The 11,853-nt window shown below is 43.8% G+C and overlaps 1 protein-coding gene across 1 annotated transcript in view; it reads right to left on the reverse strand.

Annotated features, from left to right (window-relative positions):
• The window catches only part of ZNF704 (zinc finger protein 704), a 208,280-nt gene extending 207,780 nt beyond the window's left edge, over nucleotides 1–500 (reverse strand). Inside the window, exons 1-2 of the mRNA XM_046641853.1 lie at nucleotides 336–500; nucleotides 217–278 (exon numbers count right to left, since the gene is read on the reverse strand). Coding sequence (XP_046497809.1) covers nucleotides 217–278; nucleotides 336–500 — 227 coding nt within the window. The remainder of the gene's footprint in view (nucleotides 1–216; nucleotides 279–335) is intronic.
• Between the last annotated feature and the right edge of the window lie 11,353 nt (nucleotides 501–11,853).

Genomic DNA, 11,853 nt, shown 5'->3' on the forward strand with positions numbered 1-11,853 from the left:
CGGAGCCGCGGGCCGCGCTGCGCTCCATGCGGCCGGCGGCCGGGCCGCGCCTCTCCGGGCCGCTGCGCCCGCGCGCTCGGGCCTAGCCTGCGGCCCCGGGCGCGAGCTGTTTGTGCCGTGTGTGTCCCCCGCGCCCCCCTGCGCGCGAGCCCGTCCTCGCAGCCCTCGGGCCCCCGTGCAGACAAAACCCGGACTGGATTGATTTCCCCTACCCACGGCCGCCGACAATCTGTGCTTCCGAGCCGCTGGCGCAGACGCTCCCCGGAGCCGATCACTCCCTTCGGAGAGAGGAGGGTGGACTTTGCTGGAAGTGAGGTTGTCGGTCGAAGTCAGACTTTGGAGGAAGAGATTTGCCGCAAGTCCTTGTAATGGTCTGTGCTGTGCGTGGCGCCTACTCCTGAGCTGCTGTGGAATCGGGGACGGGGCGCCCCTGCGAGATTTGGGGTCAATTCCGAATAGGAATCATCAGACTCATATGGGTCTTTGAAATACTGTTTCATGACATCGCCTGCCCATCTCTCAGTCTCTCTGAACACGCCATTCTAGGCCCTGCCGATTGAGGTGTCTTGCCACTGTGTTGGGTCTGCAAATCGTTTTACCTTTTATTTCTGCGTTTTTACCTTGAGCGCCTGATCAGAACTGCTAAATTCCAAGCAGCCTTCTGCTCTCACCATTCACGCTGCAGACTACTGGCGCCCTCAAGGCCTTTGGAGAAACAGGAGCACGGGGTCGAGATTATTTGAATTTGCTATTTAAAAAAATTAATATTAAGTAAGATCAAGTCTGGAAACCAAGCACATAACCAGTTTGCCATGTAACTAATGACATTACCACTTTCTGAGCATTTTTAGGTGTGACAAAGAAAAGTCATTTGCCACTCTTTGGGGTCGGGCTTTGTAGTAAGCCATACTCTCTACCTTCCAAGCATGTGCCAAATTCCGCCTCTATAGGTGAGGGCTGGGGAGGATCGAACTCATCAGGTACCCTGGCAGGTGCCTCCGTGAGGCCAGTGTAAATGATGTCCTCGCCCTCAGCTCCCTTTCGTTGTAATTACTGTTGGAGGCTTAACATCCTGCGCTCTGTCAGACACTTGAAGGGAGCTCATTAAATTCTCGCTTATGGTGTCTTCCAACTGTTGAACATTTCCACTGGGATGATGACAAAGCTCCTAAAATGAACTTTTTGTTCTCCCTGAATCAGATTAGCCTCCTGATACACCTGTTTCAGGTAATGACACTCTCATTATAATCATTCGGGCCCAAAATAGCGGTATCATTTTAACTCGCTTGTCTCCCTTATCCTTCGAGGCAGTTGCCCACAAGTCCAGTCCATTGTTCTCTCTGAAATGCCTCTGGAATCCGCCCCTTCCTTTCGATTCCCAAAGCTCCTACAGTATTTCGTGGTGTGGTGACAAAAGGGAAAGTCTCTAAGGAGTTCTCTCCACCCGGTTTCTCAGCAACACCCACTCCGCCGAACCCCTCCAGGCTCCACCGCCAGACCCATCTTCAAACTCTCTTCAGATCTGGCATTTTCCCCGCTGAACTGTTCGTTTGTAAATATTCCATTCAGGAATTCAGAGCGAGGAAACAGTGTGAGCATTAAGAGATTCAGAAATGGGTGGGTTTGGTCAAAGCATGGAACAGCAGGGGCCAGCCAGGAAGTGAACTCATCACTCTCCGTGAGTGTTTAGGAAGGATGGAGAAGGGTCACTGAAGTGGTTTCATCCCAATTGCAAGAAGTTTACCGTGGTCCATTTCGGAGATGATGCTGGAGAGAGGCAGCAAGGTCTTCCTCTGACGGAGAAGAGTAGAGATCAGGAGCACGGGGCTGGCTGACAGGTGCGGGGGAGGAGGACAGAGGTGTGTGACCAGTGGCTTAGTGGTCAGGTACTTAGGAGCCAGAGTCCCTGGGTCCTGGAACTTACCATCCTTTCTCTGTGCCTCAGTTTCCTCATCTGTAAAATAGGGATAACAGTAGTACCTATTTAATAGTAAAAGTGTTTGTAGGATAATGAGTTAATACGTGTAACCAGCTTAGAAGGGTACCTGGCGCACGGAAGCTCTGTATAAGGGCTTGTTATGGGAGATGTACTGATGGTGGTATATAAACAAGGTGGCCTGGGGTACTCTCAGAGCATGACAAGGTAGGTCTCTTTTAAGTAAGCTCCGAACTGTCAGTAACTAGCAAAAACATTCTTTGAAAGTCCCACCACATCTTATCAAGCGGCTGTGGTCAGGCCAAAGATAACGCTTTTTATGTCTGAAATTGCCACAGATGAAAGAGAGTAAATGTTTCCTTGAGAACTGGGAGGAAAGACGGAGTTAAGTGAGTCAGTGATTGGTGTTCGTGGTTTAATGGAAGAAGGACTCATTTGCACCATTGTTCTTTCTTTTCAGATCGCTGTATGTGCTCTGAAATCAGCTTGTTCTTTCTCTTAGGCGGGCTCGGCAGAGCCCGTATACATCCATTCCCTGCCTCCACTGGGCCTGAGAGGCTGCCCTCTGGATGGGAGAGAAAGACTGGCCTTGGTCTTGGGACCATTAATGTCACAAAAGAGGTTTGGCCCAAGTTGGGCTTTGAGACATGAGAAGGATTTGGATGGGCAGGCAGAGCAGCATGGTCCAGGCAGGTACAGGCCACTGAGGACCAGCCTCATGAAGTCAGAGGACGTTTAGTGCGAAGCCAAATCAGACGGCCTCGTTCATCAGGAATCAAGAACTAGCACCTGATGTGGATTCACGACACACCGTCCTCAGGATATGGGCTCGGAAGTCAAGAAATAGCTCGTGATGCCAAGCAAGTGGGCAGGAGTCTTTTAGTTCCCTCGTGTGCCTTAAACGTAACACATTTTTACTTCCAAAACTAGGAGCCCTTGCCAGTGAGGCTGAGGCGTGCCTCCAAGTCACAGGGCAAGGAAGGTGCATCTTCCAGACAGTCCGATTTAACACGTCATCACTTAAAACATGCCAGCACTCATTCAGTAGGGACTTATTGAGCCCCGCTAAGAGCCAGGCCTCATTCTTAGCAGTGTTGTGCTTCAGGGAGCACAACTCTCACGGTGGAGGGGAGGAGACCACCCCCAAAGAAGATAAGCGAACTATATGACCGCATAGATGCGTAAGTGCTCTAGAGAAAAACAGAGCAGAGGAGGGGCTGGAGAGGGCGGAGCTTCAACACGGAGAAAGAAAGCTTTACATTTAATGAGTATTTAATATGTCTAATTTAGTATTATATTTACTTGTTATAATTATATTTTACTTATAATTATCACGTTTATTTATAATTTACTATTCTATTATATATTTATCATCATATATATTTATTATATTTAATATACTATTTAATGTAGATAAATATATTAAAACAGAAAGAAGCATAGTATGGAGTGTAACATGAAATTTGGAGAAAGCAGCATTCTATAACAGAGCAACTGGCTGCCTCGGGCCTGGTTTCTTCTGATCCTAAATGATTCTTAATACTTTGAGTTCTGAGCCCCAAAGATATGCAAAGCATTTTTTTTTTCACACATACTGATAAATTGTACAAAGACAATCTGGCTCGATTTGACATTTTGTTCAGTTTTTTAAAATTCAAGATTCAGAAAAATAGTCATCACTCTCTCCAAATCGTGAGTGTGGCCATTGCCAGGGCAGAAGTACAATGAACTTTTATTACCAGCAATGGCTCTTTACATCCTTGAGAACCTTCACTTTTTGGGTTCCTTGAGAGCGGTACCTCCTTTAAAAAATTATTTTAAAACTAGAAGTAAAATTTTGACCTTTAAACAGGTTATAAAAGTAAGATTGGGTTAGTTTTTCCGCGCTTCTGGGAAACTTAAAAGTGATTTCAGATTATGACTGTCATCGCACCATATGAAAAATAGATTAAGGTTAAGAGAATCACTCAACTATTACAACTTTCAGGCTGAAAGCCTGCAGAAGTCAAGCGTAAACCTCCACCCAGATGAACGTTTCTTCCATGAGCAATTAACTTAAACCCTCTTTAACAACACAACGTTCTTTCTACACAGTTCTTTAAAATACCTCCCAGAGACTTGGATTTTTTTTTTTTTTGGTGCATATGAAAATGATAGAATTTCTTTTTTTTATGTGACACGTATTTGCTATTTTGGGATATGTGTGTGTGTGGAGAGAGAGAGATTTTGTCTTTGTTGTTCCTGAGCACTCTAGTCATCTCCTGTTGGCACTTGAAAGGCAACAGGAAGAAGACTGGACTAGAATCCCAGAGACTTGGGTCAGAATCCTGCTCTGGGGATTACTAGCCGTGAGACCCTAGTTAAATTTCCTAATCTCTCCCAGGTTCACAGCTCCAGGATGAATGAGTTGCCTTTTCTCTCTGAGATCTTTCAACTCTTGAGTTCTGTGATGTGCTGACCTGAAGTATGTTTTAAGATTAAACCAAATGCCCATTATTAAAACCCACAAATGGAGTCTAGTAAGTATGCCTACAAATGTATGTAGATATGTTTATTTATAGACATCTCTTCTAAGCCAATTTGAGTGTTATATCTTAGGACTGCCTTCTCTGTTCTTATTAACATCACCCTTAATTTCATGGACCCTCCCTGGTTTCTGGGAATGCACAAATTACGAAATTATTCATATGCTTACTAACATCTTATTTTGCTAGCTATCTCTTCAGTAATAAGATGCCCTAACAGCTGCAAACAGAGCAGTTGCTATTTTATATTGATGGAATTAACACCCCTTAGCAAAGCAAGGATTGCCTCCGTCCAAGATGTATATTTACTTCTTACTAATGATATTTTCATGTCTCTGACACTTTTCTCTCATTTTCCTTTTCCTATAGCTTTTTCCATCCAGGACCCTTCTGGTACAAGTAACAGAAATTCTACTCATGCTAAAGAAAAAAAGATGGGAAGGGATTTATCAGCTTGGGTAACAAACACAGATAGACCTTGAGTGTGGGGAAAATTAGGTCCGGGGCTTACATGATGTGTGGTCCTCTGTCTGTCTGTCTGTCTCTCCAAGTGTGTGTGTGTGTGTGTGTGTCACTTGTTTTGCTACCTGGGCAGCTAAACCCAGGTCTCTAAGCAGCTCTGGCTACACACCCATCAGCCTAGTGACCAGGGGTGAGGAGCTGTTTGCCACATGCAGCAGTAGAGGACATCCCAGCCAAGGACCGTGGCTGGCCCAGACTGGATCATGAGCCCACATCTGCGGCCGAGGGGAGAGTGATGTGATTGGCAACCCTCACCAAACCCCATAGTTAAAGGGAAAAAGGATTACTGTACTGAATAGAAAAAGAACAGAAAAAGCCACCATGTGTTATAAATATAACCAATACTGTCTAAAATCTGAAACATACAGACGATGCAATGGAAAAAAAATCACATTTAGCCTCCTTACCCAAAGACAACCGCTATTATTGTTTTGCTATATTTATTTTAATTTCTTTTTTATTCATCATTGTTTTTTGTTTCATGTTATTTTTCCACCTGGTTTTAAAATGTAAGCTTTTCTCTCACACATGGCAATAAAACTTGTAGATAGATTATGAGCTAATAGGAAAAAAATAAATCATGAAAATATTATAAGAAAATGTGAGTGACTGTTTTTATAATTTCTGGAGAATGACATCTATTTTAAATAGGAGTCAGGTCAGAGCCATAGCAAAAGGCTGGTAAATTTGACCAAAAATCCTTTAAACTTTACGACAAAGGAACCATTAAAAAGCTTTAAAATAGATCAGAGATGATTAGAAATTCAGTGGTATTAAAACAATTAGATACAACATTCACCTATCAGACTGGTAGAAACTTTAAAGCTTTGGTACTATTCCATGTTCCTGAGAGCATGAAGAAACAGGCACCAATGTATACTGTTGCAGGATCTATTATAATTCCAAAATACACTTGCCATTTGAGGCCAGCAAGTCCACTTCCAGCTATCCATCCTAGAGAAACGTTGGTACGCTTGGTACCCAAGCACTGAGGAGCACACCAAGGATACTTGTTGCAGCCCAGGTTTTAATAGCAAAATATTGAAAGCAGTGTAAATATTCATCAAAAGGAGAATGGTTTAAAAAGAAGCCTTTGACAGGGTGGGAACCACTATGTGGCTGCTAAAAAGAGGGAAGGAAGTCACTGTGTACTATAAGGGGAAGGGCTCAAATTTTTAAATGAAAAGGGCAAGTTATAAAATAATATTTAAACATGACTTCATTTGTGTTTAAAACAAAACCCCACAAAGTATACTATAAACTTCGACATAGTGTGATTTCAGATGGAAAGATGGATAGATGGATGAGAAAGCATCTGAGGATGCCTTCCAACCTTGGGGAGATGCATGGGACGGGGGGAAGAGGCAAAGGAGATCTCCTACTTTCTGTATTTTTGGCTTTTTAAAAACAATGTATGTAAATACGACATAGTTCCTTTTAAAATAGTGAAAACTATTCATAGCATAATTTTTACTCCAGAATGTTCTGTCCAGCCTTTGTGCCATGATTTCACCATGTCTTACTATTTTAAATAGGTTGTTGTCAACCTTTGTGCAGAAAGCATTGGTACATCTTCTGGATTCTTAGGATCAGTGCCAGAAGTGGAATCAGCCGTCGAAGTGTGTGCAAATTTTCTTGACACGTTTCACTAGATGCCTTGCTGAGGGAGTTGCCATAGTTGACGTTCTGACAGCCGTGGGAAAGTGGCTGCTTTCTTGCCCTGTCCCCTGCTCTGATCCTATCTCACTCTCTCCATCTTTCCCCCTCTCTGCTACTTTGATAAATGTTCCATCCAATCTCATTTTGTTTTAATTTATCTCTTGATCATTAACAAAGAAAAGTATTTCTCTGTATGTTCGAGTCTGATTTCCCCTTCTGTGAATTCTTTTCTAATCTCTTGCCCATAGGCCTACAGGAGTCTGGGTGTTTCTTCCCACTTGTAGGAGCTCTCAACATTAAAAATCCTATTGTCATATTGTTTGCAAATACTTCCCTGGCTTTGTTGTTTCACTTTACATTTCTTCACGTTTTCTTCCCCAAAGCTTTAGATCTACCTACAGGCCTTTCTTTTCCTTTCTTTGCTGATTTTATTTACAAATCGTTATCACTATTTTCCTCCAAGGTTTGTACTAGAAACCTCTGCTAGACCTCATCCCTTATCATTTGCCTTTCAATTCTTGCCATTCAATTTCAAGTGCCACTCAGTGCTTGCTCTCTTTTTAAAATTTTTTTGTAGCAAGGCTTCATTCTAATTTTGTTTATGTGCTTATCCAACATAATAATTTCCTGATACCACAGGATGTGCTACTCCTGAGATGAATTCTTAATATTAAGTTTTCAGATCTGATTCTTATTTACTTAGGTGTTGATTACATGCCTTTCTGTCTCTATTTTAGTGAATAACTCTTGGATAATCCCTTCATCCTAATAGAAATATTTCTAAGTTTAAATAATCATCATCGTAATAAAAAATCTCTAAGTAATGTTTTTCAAAATACTAAACCTAATCCCTTTAACGTATTTAACAGTAATGCAAATGTGAGCATACAGTGGTTGCTCTGCCAGAGCATCCTGCAATCGTGGAAATGGTCTGTCTGCACTGCCCAATATGGTAGCCACTAGCCACGTGGAGCTATGGAGCACTTGAAGGGTGGCTAGTCCAAATGAGGACCTAAATGTTTAATTATATCTAATTTTAATTAAGTTGAAATAACCACATGGAGCTAGTGGCTATGATTCTGGACAGCGCAGGCTCAGACCTTCCAAGGGTCGTTTTCTACTTTCCCCCATCCGTTTTTAGGTGAACCTGACTGAGCTAATTGAGGAAACAAATCATACTTGCGATACTTTGCCCCAAATCCCAAATCCAAACCACCATAGCTATGTTTCTCATTCTACCTACCTAATTTTAAAAACCTAATGTTTTCGAATTATTAGCTTATACTTAATCATTCTCATTCACACCTTCATCAGGCTTCCAATCCAGCTGTTTTCAGGTCCGGGTGTGGTGAGATGTGAAGTCTCCTGGGCTACCCCTCTCCCTCCAGTACGATTGTTATCTACACCATTTCAGTTCCTATGTTTGCTGTTTTATTCTCAAGTTATTCCAGGGGAAGGAGTACCTGAATTAACCCCAGCAACCTATTATAAGAGTCTTGAAAGCCAGAAAATATAATGAGACATCAGCTCACCTGATATAAATGCCCCTGGGATTTCTTAAAAGCTTTCTGTGGTTGTTATTGTTAATATTAAAAAAATGAGGAACAGTATATTGTAGAGAGTCGAAAACTTCCTCAGTGCTCACTACACTTACTAGGGTATAGCATTTTCCCTAAACCTCTGTGGATGTAAAGACTCTGCATCTGGCGGAGGAAGACTCCCCATCCATGGGTGATGCAAGGTAGAGGGTAGAAGCAGCAGCCTTGTTCATCCTCCATTTCTTCCACTGTGGATGCAGAGGTTACTTGTGATGTTTTCCTCTCTTCTCTGTAAAAGCGATGGTGGAGCTGCTTGTCCCACCACCTCCCACACACAAACCCCACTATCCTCTCATCCCCAGTGGCTCTGTCTCTTTACCTAGTCACAGCCATTACTGCCCGCTGATGTCTTGCTTCCTCTTGCCACGGGGCAGGCAAAGCTGACTTCCAAGACCCTTGGCTTAAACTGAAATTTCAAACAAAATCTGGTACAAATACTGTTATTTCTTGTTCCTCTGCACAAGTTAAGAGAAGGGCTTCTGTTTTCTCTGTGAAACAGCAGAGGGTATGCTGGTGGGTTTATGGAGAGTTGTAGAAATTGGCACTGGCCCCTAAGAGGGAAGGGAGAAATAGCAGATACAGGTCAGGACTAAGTCATGGCGTGACGAAAGTGCAGCTGAAATTGGTTCCCATGAGCGGTATTTCGACCGCAGGACTATGCGCTGTTTTCCCCGCAGCCCTGTGTGATGTTCTCCAGTTTCTCTCAGAGCTGGTGTAGGAGTGAGGAAGGCGAACACATTTGATATGTGTCTGTGGTTCTCCCCAGACTGGCGGCGTCACCTAGACACCTGTTAGAAATGCAAATCTTAAACCGCGCTCCAGACCTACTGAATCGGAAAATCTGGGGGTGGGGTCCAGCAGTCTGTGTTTTAAGAAGCCCTCCGGGCGAGTGGGATCCATGCGAAGGTTTGAGAAACACTGGTAGACCATGGCCACCCAAGGTCTGGTCTGCAGAGAAGCAGGTAATTTGAAATGGGGTATCTCAGCCCCCCCTCCTCCCAGATGGGAATCTGGATTTTAACAAGATTCCCGGGTGGTGTGTAAGCACATTAAGTTAAGAAGCACTCAACTTGTCAGCTTGTTCTCCCCAGGGGTATTTATAGATTAGCCGGTGGATTCTTGAGGCCCTAAATTAGGAGGTAATCTTTAATGGAGTAATTTCAGGTTCAATTTCGACCGCAGGGGATCTATCACATTGGGTGGTTAAGAACCCTGCCTGAGACCTTTCAAATGACACCATCTAGGTGGCTGCACATTCCATCTCCTTCCATGGATTACACATGAGACCAAGATTAAAAAAATACAAAACCAAACCAAACCAAATGCAGCCCTCAAGGCTAGTCCTTCAACAAAGGTTACTGAGTGTCTATCGTGCACGCCAAGGTCTTCGCTGGACCCTGAGCCGCCCAGACTGTTCCCCAGTTCCTGCACTGAGGAGCTCCAGTCTAAAGGAGGATGCAGACCCGTGAGCACATTATTACAATGCCTCTGGTAAAGACATGATCACAATCCACAAGGGAATTTGAGGATCTTGGAAAAGGAGGGAGCCAGGCAGCCAGGGTGGGTCAGAGAAGGCTGTGGGCTGAGGTCCTGCTAAAGCTGAGTGTTATGGGGTGAATGGGGATCTACCAGATGATGAAATGGCATGAAGGATGCTCCAGAGAGAGGGAGCCATGGGAGCAAAGGTACTGGGATGCCAGGGAGAGATCGGAAACTCCATCCAGGGCGTGGGAACACATTCATTGCAATGCCCAGACACATCTTATTAAAATAACAGTTCTTTTTGACGTTTTCAGTCCAAAGCCAGTGTAGTCTCACTTGTGAACACAGCTCTTTTTGTCTGGGGCTGGGGCTCAGCTGGCATGTAGAAGGATTCAGCAGTGGCAGCAGCACTGATATCCTTGAACTTCATACGGGAATCAACAGTCCAGAGAGAGGGGAATGAAGACGTGTTAGATGGTCTATGGAGAAACCCCTCTGTTGTCACATTCTCTGTTCTTCTCAATCCAGAAACCACGATTTGGTGGCACAGAAAATGTGAATACTCATGTTGGAAACATTTGACAATCTCATTTCTCCACTCAACGTGCCTAAGGGCACCCTAATGTGCACCCAAGTCGGCACTGCCAGCCCTCTTTCTGCATCCCCTGGGTTATACAGTTTTAGCTGTGCTCATGCCAGAATATGCCAAAATCAGTGAGAAAAGTTCTCCAGGTGACTCTGCCCTTCCCCCACTGCAGAAGATGCCGTGAGTCTGAAGGCCCAGACGTCTTGTGCCTCAGTGTTCTTCAGCCTTTATAGATTTATGCTGGAATCTGTGACACTTTATCTTCTAAAATTGTCCCTCAAGAAAGAGGAAGATGGCTTATATTTGGGTCTTACAGCATCTCTCATTTTACAAGGGTGCTCCCTCAAATATTTAATTTTGAACAACAAAGAAGGCAAAGAAATTTACCTTAGATTTGGCGGTTTCTCCTGGGATCACCCATGTGGGATGTTGCTAGAAATTAAGACTTCTAGACATCACCTTACAAAGCAAGGTCGTGTGTGATTTTGGCGTGGCAATCACAAGCAGCACATGGTGTCCTGTGGTTGGAATAACGCGTCCAGAGACAATACTACACACAGATCCAAAAAGTACTGCATGTCAAACAGCTCAGCTGTAAGTGAACAACACGTGCTCTGGAAAACTGTTCAAAGATTGGAAAAGTGGTCCTAGTGATGGAAAAGACACTGCCGCCACGTGGAAAGTTTGAATAAAATAGGTTCAAGGAGTGTGAGAATGGGAGAAGCAATTCTTTTCACTTAAATTATTATTTCATACAATGCTTATTTTAAAATATTTGCCTGTAACCTGTTTAGTGAATAGTGTTTTTACTTAGTGACACACACTATAAAGTTCAGTTCCAACTACCCACTGAGTAGCAGACTCATATATTCACCATCCTACTCTGCACTTGGATGTCTAGCAGGCTTCTCAAACTTCATAGGACCAAAACAGAATTCTTGGCTTTCTCCCCAGATTTCGTACCTTCCTCAGTTTTATTCCTTTCAGTAAATGCATTGTAGTTTACCCAGTAGCTAGGAATAAAAATCTAGAAATCATTCTTGACTCCTTTTTCTTCCGCATCCTGGCTGTATCTTCAAAACACATCCTAAGTCCAACCAATTCCACCACCTCCGTCACTACCATTTTTATCCAGCACCAGCGTGCTAGACTCCTAATGAGTCTTATTGCTTTCACTTTTGTCTTCCTACAGGCCAGCCTTCACATAGCAGCCAAACTGTCTTAAATACAGAAAACCAAGTATGCCCTTCTCCTATCCAAGAGCCTCCGATAGTTTCCCGTCACACTCGGAAGAAATCTAAACTTCCCTGGGAGGCCTAGAAGACCCTAGGCCGTATCTTGCTCCTCACTAACCTGCTCTCCTCCCCTTCCACACCACACTCTATCCACACCACCTTCTCAGTCTTCCTCGATCACACCAAACTCACGTTCGTGTCACACTGTCACACCGCCAGTGCCCTCTGGCAGAATGCCCTTCCTCCAGATCTTAGATGGCGTGCTGGCTCTTGTGCTTTACTCAGGTGTCTGCTCAAATATCACCTCCTT

This window comes from Equus quagga, chromosome 16, assembly GCF_021613505.1.
Source record: "Equus quagga isolate Etosha38 chromosome 16, UCLA_HA_Equagga_1.0, whole genome shotgun sequence".
In the NCBI taxonomy this organism is placed as follows: domain Eukaryota; kingdom Metazoa; phylum Chordata; class Mammalia; order Perissodactyla; family Equidae; genus Equus; species Equus quagga.